The sequence below is a fragment of the Accipiter gentilis genome, chromosome 27 (assembly GCF_929443795.1).
Source record: "Accipiter gentilis chromosome 27, bAccGen1.1, whole genome shotgun sequence".
NCBI classification, from domain to species: domain Eukaryota; kingdom Metazoa; phylum Chordata; class Aves; order Accipitriformes; family Accipitridae; genus Astur; species Astur gentilis.
In genome coordinates this window covers 5152236-5174902 of record NC_064906.1, presented here as the reverse complement: position 1 = coordinate 5174902, position 22667 = coordinate 5152236, and the positions used below count along the sequence as shown (strand labels likewise).

Sequence of the window (22667 nt, the reverse complement as noted above, 5' to 3'; positions counted from 1 at the left end):
GCCCATAGAATGTGTGTAAATTGTATAAGAAGGACAAGTTAACTATTTTGCTAATTTATGGCATTGCATTTATACCATGAGTATGGAAACTTAAGAAATGACCATCTGCTTTTCCCAACTGTGTCTGAAAACTTTTCATTGTTACAGAATAACAAGCTAAACTTTGCCTAGTACAGCACCTGCCTACCTTGTAAGGAAAATGAATTGCTTGATTGCCTAGTCAGCAGGGTTACAATTTGGTACCTCAGTATGAAATGTTTAAGCAGCTTATCATCCTTACACATGTAGCCAAGTACCAGATTTTCCATATTTTGGAAGCATTTCAAATAGAAAATAACTTTGTGGGCTCAATTCTTCTCACATGCACTCCACAGCAACAAAATTGCATGTCTCTATAGTCCTAAAGGTAATTTCTCATTATTTACAGAAACAGGAAAACTGAATGGGACAGTATGACTATAGTAACATTTTGTGGACTTTGTGCAGCAAAATCTCCTTATATCACCTGGAAAATTACATTAAATTTATTTTTTTCTACTCAGAGAGGGCCAGAGAATCTCTTGTGATGGCGGTAGAATGATCCGTGGGACCGCCCTTAGCTGTTCTCACCATATACCCTATTCACCCAAACAAAACACAATAATGCAAGCCTTCAGTGCTCTACTACTGTGTGACTATACGAAAGGAAGGCACTGTTTTTTCACTGTCAAAATGTGGAATATGTTGCTACCTGTTGTCAATCAGTCTTCAGTATTATTCTTTTTCTAACCTACAGAATAAAATGTCAGTTAAAAATTCAATTTTAAACCAGCCAAACAGTTGTATTCCAAAATTAATATTCTCAGATGGTCTACTAGGGTCGATAAAACTGATCTCAAGATTCTGGATTAAATCTTCAGTTACTCTATGAACAGCACAACTTAATAAACAACACATATTAAAAAACCTTTGCCGCTTTCTCAAATGTTTAGAACTACCTTCTTCTCCCAGGGGAGCATTCTGAAAAAGACAGCCTGAGACTGAAGCCAGTAAGGCAGAGTTTGTATTTTCTGGTACATGAATAATCACACATGAACTCCTATATGCAAAAGAGCTATATTTGTCTTGGTATCCCTATTTATCTGAAAGATAAAATAAAGTTTATTCTTTGCTATTGTTTATGATTTATAAAGTACTACTACCATGCTATGTGCTTTACACCCATGTAAATAACAATATTACTTCTGCAACAGTCCAGGGTTGTACCACCAGCAAATACTTGAATATGGAAGGAACTATTAACGGTAGTAATTTTTTAGCTGAGTCAAAAACATCTGCAAGAATTAATCCTAAATATATTGTATAATTTTATGAGCATATTCATTGATTTTGGTGATCAGCACCTTTTCGTGATGTGTTCTTCTGTTGTCAGTGGGGCTTCTTCATTGGCTAACTTTACACTTGGCCTGGGAAGGTTAAGTTGGTTCCCATTTATAGGCTGATGTCAAGTGATCCATAAGTAGGTGTTGACAGTGTATTTTTAATAGCACGTTAAAAAACCCCGTTTTTTAACTGGCTGATCCTCCTTCTCACAACCTTGAAGATATGAGAGATTAAGCATTATGACCTCCGCAAACTTCTGCTCGTGGTGTAGGCTGGTATTCATACCACGACCATGGTTTGGACAGATGGGACAGAATTAGAGTTCTCCTAACAGCATAAACTCCACTCCTTTTTCTAAGAGCTACTTGTCTCTAATTTACGTAACACTAAGTGCCTTTTCCAGTGCAAAAGTGACAGAGAAGACACTGGTAGCATAAGGTAGCTAATAGTTATTCTGAGAGAAATGAGCAACCTAGTGTATTAAATTCTTTCTTCTCTCAGCAGTTCCACCATTGCACTTAGCTCAGCTACCTCTTCCAGGCAAATGCATGATGCTGAGAGAAAAAGATTATACTGCAGAGATTTTCCAGGACTTATCACCAGTATATTCATGTAAAAGCCAACTTATTGGACATGAAGGAACCATTCCCTGATTTTTTCAGGATCTTTAAATATGTTGTCTCAGGTACTCCTGTTAACTGGTAAAAGTTGGTACTGAAAAAAATGACGTGTACACAGGTACTATTTTACTAAGTGGAAAAAAGAAAAAAAAAAAGACAAGGAACTCCTGGAGTGCAGTGTGATATTTTTTTTAAAAAAAAAAAAAAAAAAAAAAAAAAAAACAACAAACAAACCCAAAAAAACCCCAAACAAAACCAAAAACAAATCCAACCCCCAAAAAAAACCAGTAGTATGGAGCAAAGAAGAAATCAAGCAGAAGAATTCTGACAAGGCAGGAATAGTCCTGGCAGCACTTTTAAACTGTAACACATGGAAAGCACTAAATACATGGGATGAATGCCCAATGAGTCTGTAGACAGACAATTATGTCTATCAGTACAGGTATAAGAAAAAAGGCACTATGGAAAAGGTAGCATGATAGCAGGCTACAAGATGTAAAACTTTAAAGCATATGCAGTTTGATCTTTTGAAAGCAATGGAGAAATAGCCTTTATCTTTACCGGTCTGAAAGAAGTAGCCTTGTACTAACATAGATATCAAATAGATCTGCATTTATGAATTTCAAGTAACTTGTCATCCATAAAGGATGGGAAATAAAGGCAGGAAAGAACTCCCTGTTATCTGTTCATAATGTTTAAAAATGTTGCGTGATTCTCATTTTCAGAACAAATAATATTCTATCTTCATAGTGAAGAACACCAGTGAGCTATTGTTCTCAAGCTATTTTCAGGATGTTGACTAACATGTCCATATTCCTCTGAATTTCCTCGTTGCTTCTTAATCTGCTATTGCCTCCTGTCTTACAAGACCACTGCCTCAGGGCAGGGGTTGTGTTTGCTTGCACTGTGCCTAGCACAGTGGGGATTTGGTTCATGACTGGACTTCCTTAGCCCTAGAATAATGCAAATGCTCATTAGTAGCCCTAGTTTTACAGCACTGTATTTCTAATGTCATTAATACACAACTGTGAGACCAGAGGACAGAGGTAAAACTGGATGTTGAGTGACACCCAATAGCATGAATTAGAGGACTAAAAACAAGCTCAGCAGATGAAAAGGAGAAGGAACATTACAACATGGCTAAAAAAAGTCAGCTGAAGCAGCATGAGCTTAACTGACATCAAGACTGTAAATCTCATGCTCTCCTGAAAAGAAGGCATTTTCTGATAACCAGCCGAGCATACAGGAGACTTGCATCTACATATCATTGCAAAATTAGCTTTTACTCTTGCTTTTCTATTTTGTCAGAGACCCATAAAATATAGTTTTAAATAATGCCCAAAAGAAATTCAGAGGAGAGCACTGCAGGTAGAGCCTAATCGTCTACTGAAATACAGAACTGGTATTACAGGATTATATAAATAGCATGGCTGTGGCATTGAATAAAAAGCTGTGATGAGGGCTACTTAATTTACGGATGTTGTCATCACCTTCACTAACCTTCCTCTTCTGTAATGCCACATGTTAAGGATCAATGTTCTATATTATACTAAAAGATCAAAAAGCTGCATGTTCTGGTTCAGTATCCGACCATAAGTCTCTCAACTCTATTATTGCTTCTAATAATGAAATTACATACAAATTGTCTTTTAGTGCTTGAGCATGTGAAATTGTCATCACTGTAAATCCCTAGCATAAAACCCATTTCTGTATCCATTCAGCTATGTGAGAAGATGACTTCCTATCAAGAGGGAAAGAGGAAATTACACTATAGCTGTGCAGGCTAATGAAATCAACCAGGAAAAAGCAGTAGATTTTAGGTTATCCCTTTGGATAATTCTTCCTGTGTGCCTTTAATCTCACCATTCTCCCCAGAGACGCTTTAGCCCTGCATGCTGAGTAGGAAACATTCAGATTGTCAGTCGGCTCTCAGTTATTCGGGGTAATCCAAGTAAAGCAAAGCATGGAATAACGCAAAGCCCGCAGCGACTAGCCAATGAAGAAAAGCGTGTGCTACTAGTGACTGCGTAGTACAAGCTGAGACGGTAAATTCAGACCACTGCTGTACAGTTGAAGCAACCCTTCACCAAGACCTATTCAATCCACAAAGCAGGTAAGCAGGACTTGACTATTTGGTCTGTTCATTTGTTACATTTGCAGCACTTGTGGTAGAAAAACATTGACCAGAATGGCATGTCCCATTTTACTTAAAAGGTCAACTGTTATCAAATTTCATAGCACAGAACAACACAGAGTTCCTGAGATGGATAAATATCAGAAATACAGCAGGTTTGCTTTTTCACTTTCATAAATGGCCTTTGGGGAGCATATAAAACAACAGTGCTTCAAAGATTATGCTCAAAGTAAAGATAACATAAATAGCAAAGGAGAAAAAATACAACAAAGGGAAAGTTTCTCTCTGAGTTATTATGCCATCTTTGTTTTCCACATAGTGTCCGCAAAGACAAATGAAGAATAGGTGGCTCGTGTTGGGTTTGGGGTTTTTCCCCCAGAAGTACCCGGGGGAAAAAACAGAAAGAAGAGAAAAAACCATCTGTGCAGAACTGTAGCTACTCTCAGCCGGGAGCTTACTTGCAGAGCAGACGTGAACATTCATCTTGCGCAGGACACTTGGAGGGGTGAGAGCCCAGGCTGAGGCTGGGCAGAGAGCGTGGGTCCCTGGGGGTCACCTCCAGAGGCAGCGGGAGGGACAGAGCCCTCCAGGGAATGGCACTCAACCCACCAACCCACCTCCTGCTCTGGTCCCCGCAAATGAGGCAGCCCGGCCTCTTTGACTTACATTTCGGTTTTGCAATTTCACCCCATCTCCTCTCCATTTCCCAAAGCGTCAGTAAAACTGCTGTAGTGTAGTTTCTAGAGAGAGGAAAAGCTATCTGGGCTAATTTCTATTCAGAGTTCCTCAGCTCTTTCATCACAGATGAAGTTCCCTCAGTTTCTCAGCAGCTGATATTCCCACATATCGGTCTGAGTCTGACAGAGAGGCCAGCACTTCCACAGTAGTGGAGTAGCTCACCACCTTTAAGTATTTTAGCAAAGACACTTATTATCCAAGTCAGCCAAAAAGTCATCAGCCCCATCTGAAAGTGTCAGGCTATGATGTAGAAAAAGAGACCCTATTTCTGACTACATCCTTATGGCTTGATATAAGGTCACGCCCCAGATGAATATCGTATGTGAATAATTCTGTCACCTTATTGACACATTGACCAACACCTTCAAAAACCAAGAAGCAAAACCAAAGGCAGGTAAAATGGAATTGAAAGGCAACGACTGTGAGCTCTAACAAACTACTTGCTCTTAGTCCCCTCATTTAACCTTTTTTCTTGCTTTTACCATCAAGAAAATGCAGGTTAGGATTTCTGGTTTGCTTCCCCATACATTATAAATAACAACTATATGCAGGGCACATTACAAGTTCCAAGTGTTATTTCCGAGAAGTACCAGCGAGCCTCACAAAGTTAAATATCAACTACCAACTTCTTGGTTTTGTGCTCAACCAAGCCTATGCCTTTTTCTCTTTTATTTTCAGTCCTTCCTATCTTAGTGAGGTTTCAGAAAAAAAAAAAAAAAAAAGAGAAAAAAAAAAGAAAAAAAAACAAAAAAAAAAAAGAAAAAATAAAGACGGACACCACAAAGACCTTGAAACTCTCCCTGTCTTCAACCATACCTAAATTTAGAGCCATTGGAAAAGGAGCTTTGGTTTGGATCCAAAAGAAAACAGTGAAGCCAGTCATCATTCAGCATCTCATATGGAGTTCACAGCCTTGTTTCACTTCTTCAGGTTTATTTGTGGCTTCTTTTGATTTTTTTTATTTTATTTTTTTAATAAGAAAAATGAAAGGATTGCTGGCTGAGACTTTGTGTCATTATAATGCTTTTGAGGAGACTGACATTCTTGCAGCAAAGCACATAAAATGGAATTAAAATTAAAAAACCCCACCAGCAACAACAAAAATACACAACCAAAAACAAATCCTGGATGTCCGATAGCTACATAACAAAACCAAAAATGAGATCAACAAAATTTTAAAGTTCTACTTCACCCCTTTTTGCCAATGTGTACCCATAGAGACTTTAATTGCAAGATTGTATACAGCTTTTCAAAAATTCAATATAATAGCATACACTTTTTCCTAATTTTAGGTGTTTATGCATTGTGTCATTTTAAATTGCTCTGTACTATTATTTTTATGCCCAAATAGATTCCATTTAGGTCATTTATATGGAAAATAGAGAGTAAGGCATTTCACAAAACATATTACCAAGCAATAGTAAATATTTTCCAGAAAACAGAAGCCACCTATGCTTCTAGCTAAATTAGCATCATAGTTAACTGCCTCTTCTCTTACATGGTATGTCTGGAAGATAACAGTACCTATCCAAACAGGTAAATGTGCTAAACAGTTAAATGCTTCAGCCCTTTAAGTGAACATAACATATGCTGTGCTGACAGACAGAAAGAAATTGTATGTGGTTCAGTCCACAATCTGATTACATGGTAAGCACCTCCCAAGAGGCACTCAGAATTACTCAGGATTGAATCCAAGATGATTAAAATTCATACCATGGAGAGGAAAGACCTACATTTAAAAAAAAAAAAAAGGCAGCAAAAAACCTCAGTCACCTCTGACTCCTATTAGTGTAAAACTAATGGAACTCCTCCAGAGGTTTCTCCAGAGTGATGTGAAACAGGCCCCTGCTGCCTTAAGAAAATAAATACCTTTTTTTAAAAAAAAAGAGGAAAAAAAAAAAAAGAACACCAAAAAAACATTCTGCCAATAAATGGATGTCAAGGATGCAAGAAGGAAGGCTGCAATATACCTCAGGTATGGATCTGAAATCTTGTTAAATAAACACAAAACACTGAAAAAATATTTTAGGTGAAAGACTCATCTTACTGGGGCAAATAGGAATCCTGTTACATTATGTAAAAGGAATAGGGTTTTACCCCGCATGATCATGTAATTAAAGTGTTAGAATGCAGACACCCAGGAGGACAGAGTTAATGCTGAACATGGAATTAACACTGGTATTTCATGACTCTTGAATGATTTGCCGTGTAATCCTAACATTCTTCAAACACCGCCTTCCAACCAGAATCACCTAGGGCTTTGTAAAATGGAATAGCGGTGGGGAGAAAATATTCCCTAATGCAGCTCCATTTGCCTGAGTGTTTCTGAAGCATTTTTATCTCACAGCCCTTACAATCTGGAGGAAGGTTCCTCTTTCCTGGATGTGCAGTTCGATTGGCACCCTGCAAAGCATCCTGAACGTAAGGAGGAGCAGGACTGACCACCCCAGGAGCAGAACGCTCTGCAGAACACGAGGCAGAGTCCCGTCGCTGCTTCCACTTCACTTGATGAGAGAAGTGAGTTGAGAGTTATGAGTTATGCCAGCTCTTTGCTTGCTGTAGCTTCCCCATCAAGGGGAAAGAAAAAGAAAAAAAAAAGAAAAAGAAAAACCAACCTGCTTATCCAAATCTTGGTCTTCTCAGTCCCTACCTGCCTGCAAAGGATTTGAAACAAGAACAGCAATATTTTTAAGGGGAGAAGAGGGGGAGGAAGGCGACTGCTGCTCACTTCAGAGTGGTGCTACACATAATACATTAACATACAGAAAGAAAATCACTTCTTCACCTTTTTGCTTCCCTGCGTGGGAATGCAGCTTCGGTCATGATTGCACCTCAGGAACCATACAGTAAAAAGCCTCTCCAGTGAGAAGGTTAGGAACCGGGCATATCTTATCGTATAAGACACTCAGCAAGGACTCTGTTTGCAGGAAGATGGGCTTCCTTTTGCAAGTGCAAATTTTTATCTGCTTTTCCTACAAAATGAATTGCTGGTACAAATGTGAGTTCCTGCTGATACAAAAGCAGGCTGGGCAGAGATTGTTTCAGAAAAAAAAAGGTTTGCTTTTCAGAAGATGTCTGCTTATGAATGCTAGGACTCCTGGAAAGGACAGGGAAAAGCAGACTGTGAAGCTAAAAATAACCACATACATGGAAATATCACGTTCTCCAGTGCTACCACAGCTTCTTTGGCCATGATATAGTAATTGAATGACTATGAGAATAGTTACAGATCAAAACCAGTCTTCAGTGGAGTATTTAAAGACACTTCTTTTCCAGGAGAGAAATTCCAATTTGCAAGCTACGCTTCCTTTTTCATCAGTGGGCAAGAATGCCAAACCTGCCATTTTCCAGAGACACAAGAAAAGCTCCAACCTGAGAACAAATTCACCTAAAAGACAAAATTCACAAAGCCAAGCAGGGGCTGCCTGGCATCAGAATGGACACTGCTACATAACCTAAAACTTCACAAAAACTTTCAGGACTGCTGAAATAAGAGACGGTATTTCTGATTCTAGCACATCTTTCTCAAGGGCTCAATTGTGTAAAGTACCAGCCCCAGTTCAGAAAAGCACCTAAATACAACCATAGTTGTAATCATAAGAGCAGTTCCCCATTTAACTTGATTATTCAGTTGGCATGATTAAATTCTAAGTGCTTAACTGTGTTAACACAAACATCAAGGTTTTTGTCTCGGTAGGACAAATTAAGTAAGCTGAAATTCACTGCACTTGTATACTTGAAGCGGTAGATTTCAGATTACTTCATCTCCTTCTCCGTAAACGTGCCATTTTGCCAAAAGCTGTCACTCCGTTGTTTCCTATGCATTTGCTATAGTTTAGTGAGAAACTCTATTTATTGATTCTGATATCACATAGAAAAATGGAGTTTTCTTTCAACAAGATGATTACGCATAAATGTTACATAGAAACACAAGAGGGATTTTTGTTTGTTGGTTTTTTTCCCTTTGCAATTGCTGAAGGGAGCGTATTACCCACCAGCACAAGGCAGTGAATGAGGATTCACAGCCGTGCTCCGCACGGTCCACGTGCAGCAGTGGGCGCACGAAACAAGCCATTTGGGATGCCCCGATGGAAGGGCTTGCTCTGCGCTGGCCTGCTGCCCGTCGGAGGGAAGGTAAAGCCATGAGATTTTGCACGGAGGGACAGCAAGGCCCCCAAGGTGCCAATCTGCCAGCCAGGCAACGTCAAAGCAAAGCAGTAATGCAGACATGCCCTCCTTTTTACTTGTCACACCCCCAGACACCCGATTCTTTCTCTCTTGCCTTCAGTAGTGCTGATCTTTAGGGAGCAAACAACGTAACACAGAACTTGGACTAGCTGTTAGCTCTTATAAAAGAACAGTCATCAATATTTTTCTCTATTCCTATGTAAAATAAAAAACAATCTAATATTAGTAATAAAATCTTTTCTTTGTATCAAAGGTGGCAAACCCTTTCATTATTGTACTCCTTTAAAGAATCATAGCTGAAATGAAAATAGCTCTTAATGAAAATTGCAAGACGAATCAGGAATGTAATGTGTTGCTGTTTTGAAGTGCTAGACATTTTCCATTTTCGAACTATGAAACTTTGTCCCACCCTGGCTTAAGTCAACCATGCTGACAGAATTACAATTTTCAGGTTGCACCATATAAACACATCAAAAAGCAGGATCTGCACCCTCCAAAGATTGTTTAAATCCCCTACCTTTCCTACATAGAGTGGGTCTGTACCCATGTATTCTTCCAGCACAAAGAATTGATTCCACACCCAGCTGCGTTTGGTTCTCGTCCTCCCTGATTGAAAGTAGGGCTTTGACCTGGACCTTGAGAGCTCTGCTTGATTCATCCCAGAAAGACACAGGAAAAGAGCTAGTATCTGCAGAAAATGGCAGAACTCCACTTTGCCCAACTTCATCTTTTTTTTTTTTTTTTTTTCCCCGTGAAAGAAAAAACCTTGATGAGAGCGGGCACAATTCCAGTTGTCTCAGTAGTTCTAGCCTCCGGCAGGGTGTCAGCTGGGAGTCCAGAGATAATAATTTGTAGAGTGGTCGATTGGAAGAAGTCACCACTGCTGAATAGCCTTCACCAAAGAAATGGTGTAATGGGTACCTATCCGGGAAAAAGACAAGAACTGTTGTCAGAACTATTTTTTTTTTTTTAAAGAATGCAAATTCTTTGCAGCTTCATATAATGCATCAAAAATGTTTATGATTTTTCTCATCGCCAACACAGTTGAGTTTACATAATAAGTCTCTGAGGGGTTAGAGTGCATTCCTTGGATGGCATTACTACTGCTGATACGTCCATACTTGACAGCTATAAAGTTTTCTTGTGACTGCTCTCTTAATACACCAGTTTCCCCAGTACAAACGCTGATTTTTTTTCTCTTTAAAATACTCAAAGCAAGTGTAGTTATATACAGTTCTTTGGTTTGATTTTTCCTCCTCTGTCTGCTGCAGTCTTCTTTACTTGCCATTACCATGATGCAAACCAACTACAGGCAGGAAGTTACATTAATGGTAAGGACATATGCTAGCTTAACTCTCTTCCATACAACGGAAAAGTAAAATAAAGGAGTGTAAGATGAATCGGAACAATTTGATTGATCTTAGTCACAGTACACCAGATGTTATGTTTTGTTCTGATCTGAATCCGGCCTGCTAAAAAGCCCTCAGAGTCTCCCCACTCATTCTTACTACATTCATTCCTAAAGCAAATGTCAAGCTCGGTAAGAAGCATGTTAGACTAGTTTATATACTTATACACAAATATGTTCAGAAAGATGAGAGGATAATGTGATTTTGTGTTTTCAATGAAACCTTGATTTAACAACAAATGATCTTTCAGCACTAACACATACAATTTTCGTCTTTTTGTGCATCTTGTCCTTTTTTATTTCAAAATCTTGATCATTTAATAACTGGTAGAACTCACTAAAAACAATAACCGATTACCAGAAAACCCAACCCTTCAATATTTAAACAAGTCTTTTTTCTGCCTTTTACAATTGCGAGCGTTCTCTGGCCAAGTAAAAATGTATACTTAGTCTAATGTTTTTAAAAGTGTAAGTTCTGTCAGACAGTACCAACCATAGCTTTGCCTTTCGGGGGAATCACCTGCATTAACCCCAGGCAAGCGATGCTCTCTCTGAAAGAGGCATCCCTCTTGTCCGAGCGAGCAATGAGGCAGACAAGAAGGATTTAAGAAGTGCCAAGCACAAGGTGAAAATGAGGATGAAATTAAAACAGATAACAAGACATTCTTTTGGAGTGAACTGCTGCTACTTAGGAAGCCCTGGAAGAAAGAAGATTTCATCCTTTCTACATTTAATTAATCTAAAAAGGCTAGACATTAAATCACATGCACATTAAATGCTCTAGATAGATTAACATTATATCCCTACCCACTACTATTAAAACTGAGTGAAATGTGATCTCTGCTATCTGTTTTCAGTACGTCAGGCTCTTTTAGCTGCAGAACGCCTAAGCATCACGCTGCCAAAGGTACCTAGAGGGCAGAAACATGAAACAAATAAAAAGCTCTTCTGATTACAGACTGTATTTAAAGCCTTTTTTTTACAGTAATCCCTTCTGTGGTACTGCCCTGCACCAGAAAGGCTTTGCTTAGAGGCTGGTGGGATAAACCACAAACCCACTGAGCGTGTTTGCTAAGCAGCAGCAATTTGAAAGCTTCCATATGTGAAAATCCAGTGTCTCCCCACAGGCAAAACAAGAACAGGCAATGTCTTACCTAAAGACCCTGATTTCCAAAACGTGATGCTACAGTTATAGAAGACGTCTCTCCAACATGGACCAAGATTCTTTCGCAGTGGAATTAACAGGCAGGTGTCATCATCCCTAGCAGAGCATAGCTCAAAATGATGAATCCCAACTAGTCATAGCTCAGTTTTGATCTGGCCCTTTGGGTAAATCGTGACCATATGACATAGTAATTACTGGGAGGGCTGCCATGAGTGGCAAAGAGAGCGGCTGTGCTTCCTCCGTCATAGGTTCACTTCCTACCGCTCAGTTCAAATAAGATAAGCGTTGTTTGTAGTAAAGGCTGTTGATGCACCCTTTGCTTTCCCTCTCTGTGTCTAAGTTACATCAGGTTAAAGACATCTGATATTGATAAACCGTCAGTTTATTTCAAGGAGGCAGCAGATTGTTATTTAACAGAGATAAAAATACGAAATGGATTTTCTTAAGAAATGTCAGTAAAACATTTACAATATGTTAGAGTCTTTCCACTAAGCAGTTTGAAATGTCTTGTTCTTGCTCTGCACAGACATTTCAAACCTAGAATTGCTCTAACCTTTATCTCGAACAGTGTTCTCTTATATCCTCTCTTTTACACCTGCGGGGAAGTATGAAAGCCACCATATGGAGTGCCATGGTCCCCAGCCACACACCACAGCACAGAACTGAAAAACGCACCCAAAATACCAACTGAAAAACAGTCCATATGCTAGACAGCACAATCTGATGAAAAGCAGAGTACTCGCACCCCCTGGAAAAAAATTGTTGTCGTTTACTCATTCTCAAATACTTTCACCACACAAGCTCCAGAATTCCAATTATTTTTATTCAGCTGTGTGGCAGCACTTTCTGCTCTGAAACACTCTTCCCTCCCTTCCTCCCCTTCTTCAGGATAAGTCTTATTCCTCTCAGAGCCCTTTTTTTTAGGTTTTTATTTATAGTTCTTTCAGCGCATTGCCTTTTGAGTGTGATACTTCCCAAGGCAGAAGTAAAAGTGTCTGGTGTTTAAAAATCTTGTCTGTTTGGGGAATAATTATTTATTAAATTGCATTTCATTACCTATCTCGCTGATACAGATATACATATTTATATGGATTTTTTAATTAAAAAAAAAAAATAAAATTATATTTCTGTCCAAGCATAACTATCACTTCAACAGCACCTGTTCTATGAAGTCCATAAGTATGAAGTCCAAAAGTCCACATAAGCAACACCACAGCATTCATAAAACTGAAAACTAAAAGGTGCTGTTGTTGTTTTTTTCTCATCAAGGCATAACTTCACTGTTCAGGGTTGCACTTGCAGCAGTGGATATGACTAACACTGACAGCAATAGAGGGAATGCAGTGCTCTGCTTCCAGTGCCTTCTCTGTCATCCGCGTTTACAGGCTTGAGTGTGAAGTGAAGGCAAAACTGACCTGCAACCATTTTGTATTTTGTGTTTAAAGATGCTCTTTTATAAAATGGTATCACTTTCTGCACAAACAGGACTCAGCGTACACAGAACTGAGAAATATTTGCACTTGTAATTGATGTCATTACCTACCCTAGGACATCAGTGCACCTTTACATCTTGTTTCTGCATCTCCAGAATGCTACTCCCCTCCCCAAACAGGGGCAAAATGCAATCATGTCTCCTCACTCACGCTTTCCCTACATAAAAAGTAATTTAGGCTTTAAAAATAAAATAAATTTTTCTGCTGGTGTATTTAAAGCACTAGGCTCTACCTTTCACATCTAAGCTTGTACTCCCTATTTACTTTGCCTATAGTCCTGACAATCACAAATACGACAAATACAAAGTATAAAAACTGGTGTGTAATTCAAAGAGTATGTTGTGTGATCCGGACTGTGCAAGTAGTATGTCTTACCAGAGCAGTAACACACTGTCAGTGTGAACAGCCATAAGAATAAAAAAAAAAAAATTAAAAATATTCACTAAATATCTAATCTTTCATGTTTGTGTGTTCTTAAATAGCTGGTTGACATATAAAACATCAGACTAAAGAATATACATTTGAAAAAATAATAACCTCCTTATTCAATATATACCATAAAACTTACATCTTCTCCCATCTGCTGCATAGAAATGGAACTATATTTAAGCCACAGACTAGTAGCAGAAGTGTTCTGGTGAACACTGCTAATCTGAAAAATGTTACTACTCTACTTTGCCAAAACAATCTGCTAGTGTCAAAAAGACACTATTATGCACTGTCTCTGAGGGGCAATCTTGATTTGCTGAAAACATTCAGATCATGAATAAGATCCTCAGCTTTAAGGAATTGTTCCCCTCACTGCAAGCAATTAAGGGTAATTTACACCCACTGAAAATCTCTCTGAATATTTTGCTTCGCTCCATAATTTCTAAAACAACGCATCAAGACTAGTCCTCGCTGTTTGTATGCAGCAGTCAGCACCCAGTAGGTATGGACAAAAACATGTCTTCAGTCTCCCAGATACCCTCGCAGAAGCCCTCCTCCCCCACCACTGAGATTTCCCCAGCCTTGGAGGGCTTTTGCTGAAGGCTTTTGAGATCATCTTCGTACCACCTAACCTTTGCAGCCAAAGCGCAAATTCCTGCAGACTCCCAGTCACACATTGCTACCAGTGTCACAGTGCCAGCTTAATCTACGAACCATATCATCTCCCTGTCAATCCTTTCAACCCAACGGGGAATTTTGTCCTTCGCCGTATGTTGTCCTAAAGTCTTTCCAACTTGCAACATTCTTCAGGAAGAAGTGGAAATCCAAAAGCTTTTCCATTACTAAAGTCCCCCGGTCTGGATTACATTTCTCTATTTTGAAATCTCGCTGTCAGCTCAGGGCATCCACTGAAGAGTTTTCCACTCCGATTGCCTTCCCTCTCCCCCCCCCTCCCATTATTCTCCTCTCATCGGAGCACTTAAATTTTTTATACCATTGCAAAATTTACTGCGTAAATCTGGACCTCGCTGTCTTTGGAAGTGCACCCAGACAACACCTGCTAGTATATCTTGCTTTAGCTTGGTCAATAGCGCACAGTTATCCCATCTTTAGGGGTGTTTTTTTTTCCTCTACTTTAGTCATTCAATAAAATAAGACCCTGTGTGTTGAGCTAATTCTGAGGGTGACTTTTGCCACTGGATCTTGAACCACGATCCCTTAAACACAGTGGAATCAGCAGGTGAGCCCCCTGACAACTGAACTACCCTCACTGAAATATTTACGTTTTGACATTCCATTTTACAATGCCCATTGGAAAGGGTGTCACTTTCTGTGGCAGACAAAATTCCCCTTTGTTATGAGCCTGCAGCTCCTCTATGTCACACGTCCTAAATATCACAGGAAACTCCTTCACAGGCTCAGAGACTCTGTGATCCTTGAGACAAAGGGTTTAGAGAAGATATGTCTAATTAGGGTGTGGATTGCTACATCTGGGTATCACTTTTTCCAGGGAAAGGAAGAAAAAGAAAAAAAAAAAAAAAAGAAAAAAAAAGGGTGCCTTGGAGCAAGTGAGGTGAGGACCTTTCCATGAAAGGAAGCTCTGCAAGTCAAGGCAGTATGATGAAACCTATTAAGTCCCCGTGCCAGAAGACATTACAACTACAGACCACAACCTCCTGCCGCTAACTGGCCTAAATATTCACATGGGAGATCTGTAAATGTAGTGCACATCCTGCAGTCTGCATCTGGTTATCAAGAAAAAAACTATCACTGCTCCAAACATATGGTGCTGCTACACTAAACTGGCTCCAATACCCTCTGAGTCAGGTGAAAGGACCTGATGAGACAACAGAAAAACACTAGGCACACTTCAATAAACGATAGGGCTTCAAAAAATGTGTAAAGGAAACCAGGCAGCAGCTTTTGCTCTTTCATACTGTTCTGCAGTTGCTCATGAGATTGTATGTGGCTAGAGTGCTAAGTTGTTTAGGTTGTTGACAGTTTTCCCCCTCCCCCCCAAAAAAGTGAACAAAAGAAGGATTTCTTTTTTTAAAAAAAAATATCATTTTCTCCATGTGAAAGTGCTTTGTGGGTTTTTCACCTTGCTATGGCACATTTTATAGATCTAAGTTGCTGGGAAGGATTATGCTAATTTGATCGGTTATTGAAAAGAAACGTTAGCAGTATTTGTATATCTGTGACCAATGAAGTCAAATATTTAAATTTCCACAAGCTCAATTTCTGCAGCCTCATTTAAGCTGAGGAACCTCACGTTAATACCTAGGGATGACTTCCTTGCAGAGCCACTGAATTCCCAGAGGAGGCACTCCTGCATTACTGCTCAGAGTTAAGCCTGGTTTGACAGGAAGAACCGAAGTAACCATCATCTTTTTTATGCACCCTTCCTCAGCTAGAATGTAATGATTTTTATTACCACGAAAAAACAATACCCAGTAGTAGCATGAAAGCGTACATGAGAAAAAATGTGCACGATAAACTAAAGGAAACCGAATGGCTCAAGAAAGGCCTTCATCGAAGAACCGCTGAACACAGCAGATATTGAAGCCAATAGCCAAAAACATACACAGAAACTTACTGGCCAGCCCGTCACCGAAACTGACTCCCAAGCAGTTTATTCACCTGCAAACCATTTGAAGTTTAAAATATTTTCTATTTTCATTGCACGTTGGAGTCAATTTGTGAGGCGAATACCTTTGAGAAAAAGCTTAGTCAGGTTTATAGCAAAGTAGGACTATAACTTGGAGTAGAACAACCTCAGGTTTTGCATTAATAATGATTTTCTTCAGTCAAGTCTCTGACTGCTGAAGAAACATAGGAAAACACGGACACGACATGCACATGCACACAGCTATAGGTGAAAAGGATAGGCGAAAATCTACATGGACGCTATATCCATGCTTGTCATCAGATAATTCATGGATAATCTGCAGTTCTACAAATACTTTACAATTACCCTTTTATATGGAAAGATAAGAATGCTTCGCTATTAAATCAATAGCAAATAATCAAGAGTGCTTTGCTATTAAATCAATAAAAGTAGACTTAAGAGAGTTGCGAGGCTGTCATCTGACTCTTAACACAATTCTAATGACCTACATCAGCCTCTAATTACAGTACAGTCTCCCATTATAAGGGTGGAACGCCCTCTGATTAAAACTGCAATCTTTAATGGCTTTTTGCAAGAAAATAGTCTACATTACTGATGTTTGGTTTTTTATTCACATTAACTGCCACACACTTCTAACATGCAATGGTAGCTCAGATTATTACTTTCAATATTTCCCTAATATTCCAGGTAGGCTTTAATCTATATTAAGTACTCAAACCCAAGATATTTCACATACTTAACCTTAATATTTGTCAGAGTCAGCTTTTAGCTCCTTTGCTCTTCTCCCCTCGCTATGGATTTTATTGCAATTGTTTCTTAAATCTTACTTAGCCCTCTTTCATGACCCTAAAAAAGAAGTGTGTCTAGATTAGATCCCCGGGTAGCTGCAGGCTGGAGAGATAGAAAAGTCCGTACAAGGACTTTAAACAGGACGTCACACTTGGTCCCTAGATAGTTCTTTTGGATTTGTTTAGTGGGCTTTTTGCTCCTTTTTCCCCCCAAAGGTGGTAACACACCCGTTGCACTGAACGAGCTCTAATGAGGCACGGTTGTACTATTTCTAAACATCCTCAATTCACTGTTGCATCTTTAAAACTGTTATGATATTGCTAAGAGCAGATGAGCATCGTTTCCCAACTGATCTTTATCTGTTGACCTGTTGTACCTTCAGAAGCTATATTCTAAGCGAACTTAATTTACTTCCGCAACTTTCATGCTATTGCCCGACTGAATAGCTCTTCCCCCGAGATTCTGTAGACCTACCTTTTTCAGAAACTGAAATAAGTATCTAGCTTTCACCAGTAACAATTCCGTGCAAACTTCGAATAAGGTAACAGAGGAACAATTAGTAAATGTAATAAGGGTAGAAAAGTCACACATCCCTGCCAAGGAGAAACCGCTTCAGAAGCTGGCATTGTTAAGAGTTTGGCTCCTTTACGTATTTACCTATTTGTCCTGGAAAAGCGCTTTATTTCCTGCAAAGCTGTACAATCACCTATGTTTTAGCTGAAAAATGGCAAGGCAGCGTGTCTTGTCAGAGAGACTATAAAGTATATGCTGTCCTTTCAAGTCTCTGCTTTGACTTGAGAAGTTATCTATCAGAACACACGATTTTATCCTTGCAATGGGAAAAGATTAAAGCATCAACATTTCGGTTCCCAAAATCAGAGTGCCTCGCTAGCCTCCATCTCCCATCCCTCCCTAAGTCCCCCAATTTGCAGGGGGAAGGCATCGTCTGCAGAATCCCGGCTCACCTGAACTACCTCACCTTTTGAAAGCACGAGTATAAAGGCTAACTCTTATCTCAAAAAGGGATATTTTTTTCCCTCCTTTAGCAACCAGAAGTCAGAGGAGCCAGATCACAACCCGCTTGCTACCGTTGCCCACGACCTCTTACCGGAGAGCAGGACATGCCCGTGTGTGGCTGCGTGGATAGCTGGGGGGACGGGGGGGAGAAGGGTCGCTATCGAACAGCCAAGGACTGCAGAGCCAGCCTTACCAGCTGAATACTAATCAAAGAAACACGCTCCCATCATTTCAACATTTGCAAACTCTGGAACATCCTTGACACAAAGGGAGGAAAGCTCTGGGCAAGAACTCGGGAAATTTCCTGGCCTCGGTAACCTTTTGCTCTGCAGCAGCAGTGCCGGACCCTGAGATGGAGCAACCCAGCCGCTTCGGTGTGGCAGAAAGGACGGGGGGGGGGGGACTCAGGACGTAGCGCTGCCCGTATTTTGCAGAAGTCTGTGGTCCTCCCTTCCTCTACCGACCACCCCCCCCCCCCCACGACCTCCCCCCTCGTCCGCGAGACTTCTCCAAAGAGTCAGAGAGATGCTATTGTTCTCTCGTTTCTCAGAAGGTGAACACACGCCCGTCTGTAGCGTGGGGGCTCTCCCTTCCCACGCCGTCCCCGCCGCCGCTGCTCCCGCCGCTGCCCGGGCCGCCCCACCGGCCCCTTCCCCTCCGCCCCCGGGTAGGGACACAACCAAACTTCCCCGCTCGCTCCGCAGAGCCGCGGCCCCGCTCGGCAGCGGGGAGGGTTAAGGGCGAGGGACGGGGCGGGAGTGGGGGGGAAACACACAGTGTGTGTTTGCGTGTCCCCCCCCCCCCCGTGCCTGCAACTGCCCGCGGGGAGGGGAAGGGGGAGAGAAAAGCAAGGAAGGGCACAGGTGCAGCCGGCACTTACCTGCTCCCCCTCTCCCTCGGCTGCCCGGCGCAGCGAGTCTTTTAATCCCAAGGGCCGCCGGTGCCTTCGCGGCGAAGCGCTGGCGGGATGTTCCCAGGCGGGGGCCGGGCTGCGGGGGGGCCCGCCTGGCATGGGGGCTGCGCGCCCGCCCGCACCCGCGGAGGTCGGAACGCCGCCGCTCCGCTCCTCCTCCTCCTCTTCCTCCTCTTCCTCCTCCTCCTCCTCCTCCTCCTCCTCCTCCGCGGCACGGCGCGGAACGGCAAGCCGCTGGGCACACGGTGGGAGAAGTGGGTGCCGGTGCCAAGCCCGGCTCCGACTGGGTGCGGATGGTGGCTGCGGGAGGAGGAGGAGGAGGAGGAGGAGGAGGAGGAGGAGGGAGGGAAGGAGGGAGGAGGGAGGGAAGAAGGCAGAGGAGGTGGGGATGCTGCTCTGGGCAGGGGATCTCAGCGCTCGGCGGCCGGCTCCGTCCGAGGGCGTGCGGAGGAGGCACCGGCACTCTTTGTACCTCCCGGAGACCCAGCGGTGGCTCTTGAAAAGGGATCCGGGGAGAGAGCAGCCTGCCCGGCCCCGCTCCCCCCGCCTCTCCTCTCCTCCTCCTCCTCCTTGACAGGATATACAGATGGAGTCCTTTGGATAAAAATCAGGAGCCGGGCTAGGGGGTGGGGCGGGAGCCAATCTATCTCCCGATTTGCATTTGAAACGTGGAGCTGAAGGGGAGAGTTTAAGAATTTTTTTTTTTTTTTTTTTTTACCACCGCCCCCCCCCCCCAACTTGTCCTAGAAGCCGCGATCAATTGAGCTCCTGAAGCGTGAAAGCAAAGTCGCAAAACTAATCCGAACTTGCGGGGTCCTTGCTTGACAGTTTTGTCCTTTCGGTCTCCCCAGCCCTCCCTGCTTCTCCCTGCCGAACCCACATCTCCTCCTCCTCCTCCTCCTCCTCCTCCTGCCCCGGCCCCTTCGCAGCTGGCCGGCTCTGGGGACGCTGGGGGCGGCGGGGCAGCGAGCGGACCGGGCCGGGGTCCCCTCTCCGGGTCCCGGGGCAGGACACGGACTGCTCAAGGCACCTTAAAACCCCGCACCCCTGCTGCCCTCTGCCTCCCTACTGCTGCTGTCCCTCTTACCCGGCCCCCGTTTAAACCTGGGCGGGGGTGGTGTAAAAAAAAAAAAAAAAAAAAAAAAGAAAACAAACCAACAAAAAGGACCAAGTAAAGCAGGTGCTTTCGTAGAAGAAACGGTGGAGAGAGACGTGCTGGAGCTCTGCGCACTGGCAGGAGGAGAAGGCGCAGAGTCACGCTGGGGCCGGTGCCTGGCAGCATCCCCGCACGGCCCCGCAAGGCCAGAGCTGCCCGGGGAAGCCGCTCTGGGAAATGAATACCTGCTTTGTTTGGACTCGGTCCGGCTGGGAAAGCGGCAGGACAAACTTTCTGGCCTCGTTTTAGCACCGCTTGAAGCCTTTTGGGTCTGCAGAATGGAAGAGATCTACAACTGAAACGCGATCACCCGGGAGTCAGGACGCCTCCTGCAAAAGGAAAAGAAAAAAAAAAAAAAGGCAGAGGTTCCAAATGTTGGCGGAGCTGCTGAACTGACATTTTCCACGGACACAAATATTTTTAACACGTACTGTTTTTAGAACAATGGATCGTACCAAGGGCAACTGTAAGAAATGAGCCTTGGCCAATGTCTTTTGATTTATAGCTTCACCAGAAAAACATTCTTAACATACTGTGAACAAACTAATAATGTGCTTTTATAATTAATTTTCATTCCTATTATACATTATACTGTGAAGTGTGGTGTCAACAATAATAAAGTAATGTGAGGATAAAGTCACTTCTTAAAAAAAAAAAAAAAAAAAAAACAACAAAACAATTGGTTTAGATCACAAAGGATTTTTTTAAAATCATTTTAATTTCTGATTTTTGTTGGCAGCCTTTGGATACACAAATGCAAACGTGCATGAGTATTTTAATAAATGTAATATGTAACTGCCATGTGTTCCTTGTATTTTAGCTTCATTTTCAGACATGTGATTTCCAATGTCACCCTTCTAATCCAAGAGAGGCAATTCAGCATCATGGCATTTGGGAACTGAAGAAGTGGTTTGAAGAGAGCAACTAGAAGCAATCTTCATTCTCCAAGTTACGGAGCGTCTGAGTACATGGTTACAACTTAATAAGATGTATTCAGGCAAGAAAATCCTGGAACATGATTGCACACAGTTGCTTAAAATTGCAATTAAGGATTCTTCTTTCCTTTGTCCTCCTTCCCCCAATCCCTAATTCATCTTTCACAAGTTAATCAAAATAAGACTCTTTGCACTGATCCTTAGAGGACAAGGTTCAAGGACAGATTATCATTTTTCATCACTAAATACCACAAACACCGCTGCTTTATCTTCTTTCAAACACATTCTGAGAGGTAACCAGTATTGGAAACTTTATCTTTTCCTACTTAATTCAGTAGCTACGACTTCAATGGTGAAGCTAGAACAGTTTAAAAAGAGACCAAAAAAAAAAAAAAAATCATTATTTGGGAATAAGATGATACAAAAAAAGAATCTACAATGGGTCACGTGTTTCATAAACTTTACCTAAGATCTTCAAACTTTTTCTTTGCTCTTCAGGTTCAAAACAGGGACTAAATAGATTTACAATCACTTAAAATTCTTTCTAAAGGAAGGATTCTTTCTCATTAATTTTCATTCGGATCCAGATATTACTAATGGGGAATTGGAATAGCCAATTATCACCCAATTAAAAAGCTTTCATGTGTAGACCTTCACAGAGTATTTCATGATGTCCCTACTAGCTTAACAGACTTCTCTCAAGGATGTGCTTTATGTTCCAAAAAATCTATACTCTCTCAAGCAAAACCTTTCATTAAACTGTATGTCTGAGAAAACATTTGAACTTATTTTTACTACATTGAAAATAGGATAGATATTTTTGTCTGATTATTTTTCTAAATGCTTATGCTGTCATATCAAAATAAAATGCATTAAACCCTTTGACTTTCATGGGAGCAAAACAGCCCAGTGACTCCAAGCAAAAAGTGTGACTAAGCAGACCAATTTAATTTCATTGCACAGGCAGAATAAAATATAAAGAAGCAATTATTCTTAGTCACTTTTGGCAATCTATCATTTTTAGTAATGTAAGCAAATGTATATTTTTTTAATACAATTTGTTCTTGACTGTCTTGAGCGTGGGGTTTTGCCAATGAGTCAGTCCATTCCAATACATTGACTGGATCATTTTGGCTGCAACCCGTACTTACAGTGCTGTTGTACTTCTTTCTAATACGTTCTGTAGCACATTCAGTCATCTTGAGAGGTACGGGTATACCGTTTCCGGAGGAAAGCGTACGGTTTGGAAAAACAAACACTGGGCCACGCTAGACTGTTTCTTACATAGGCCCTGTAAAGACCGACTGCAGGCATCAAAGGCTGCATTGCTGCTGGCACCTTTCCCATCTTTTGACTTCTGAAGGTGTCAAGGATGCCTCTTCACAGTACAAGTTGTGCTGCTGTTCTGTATAGCGGATCCAGAGGCAGATTTAGGACCCCAAACCCTGCTCCGTGACACGCTCTCAAATGCTTCTTAGACAGTGAGAGCTTTGGTGGCCACTGCTGAGGGAGGATTTGGACCTGAGGCAGAAAATGGATAAGGTTTATAGTTCTCTTCAGTCTCCTGAGCCACTGACAGTCTTGCGACATTAACATTTCTACCTGTACACTTCTAATATACGTTCCGAAAAAAAGCAACGGCTGGTAACTGCTACCTGGGTGCTGGTAACTCATTGACTGTGTGGGCAGAA

At 41.6% G+C, this 22667-nt stretch overlaps 1 protein-coding gene across 4 annotated transcripts in view; it reads right to left on the bottom strand.

Moving 5' to 3' along the window:
* Positions 1–20322, bottom strand: part of CDH7 (cadherin 7) — an 83822-nt gene extending 63500 nt beyond the window's left edge. The window contains exons 1-2 of one of the 4 annotated variants that reach the window (XM_049830438.1): positions 20227–20322; positions 9560–9963 (exon numbers count right to left, since the gene is read on the bottom strand). In XM_049830438.1, coding sequence (XP_049686395.1) covers positions 9560–9769 — 210 coding nt within the window. In that variant the 5' untranslated portion in view covers positions 9770–9963; positions 20227–20322. Of the gene's footprint in view, positions 1–9559; positions 9964–11604; positions 11706–18852; positions 19201–20226 lie in introns of those variants that run through there. The other 3 variants (XM_049830439.1, XM_049830436.1, XM_049830437.1) reach the window with 3 other exon arrangements.
* Positions 20323–22667: the final 2345 nt, after the last annotated feature.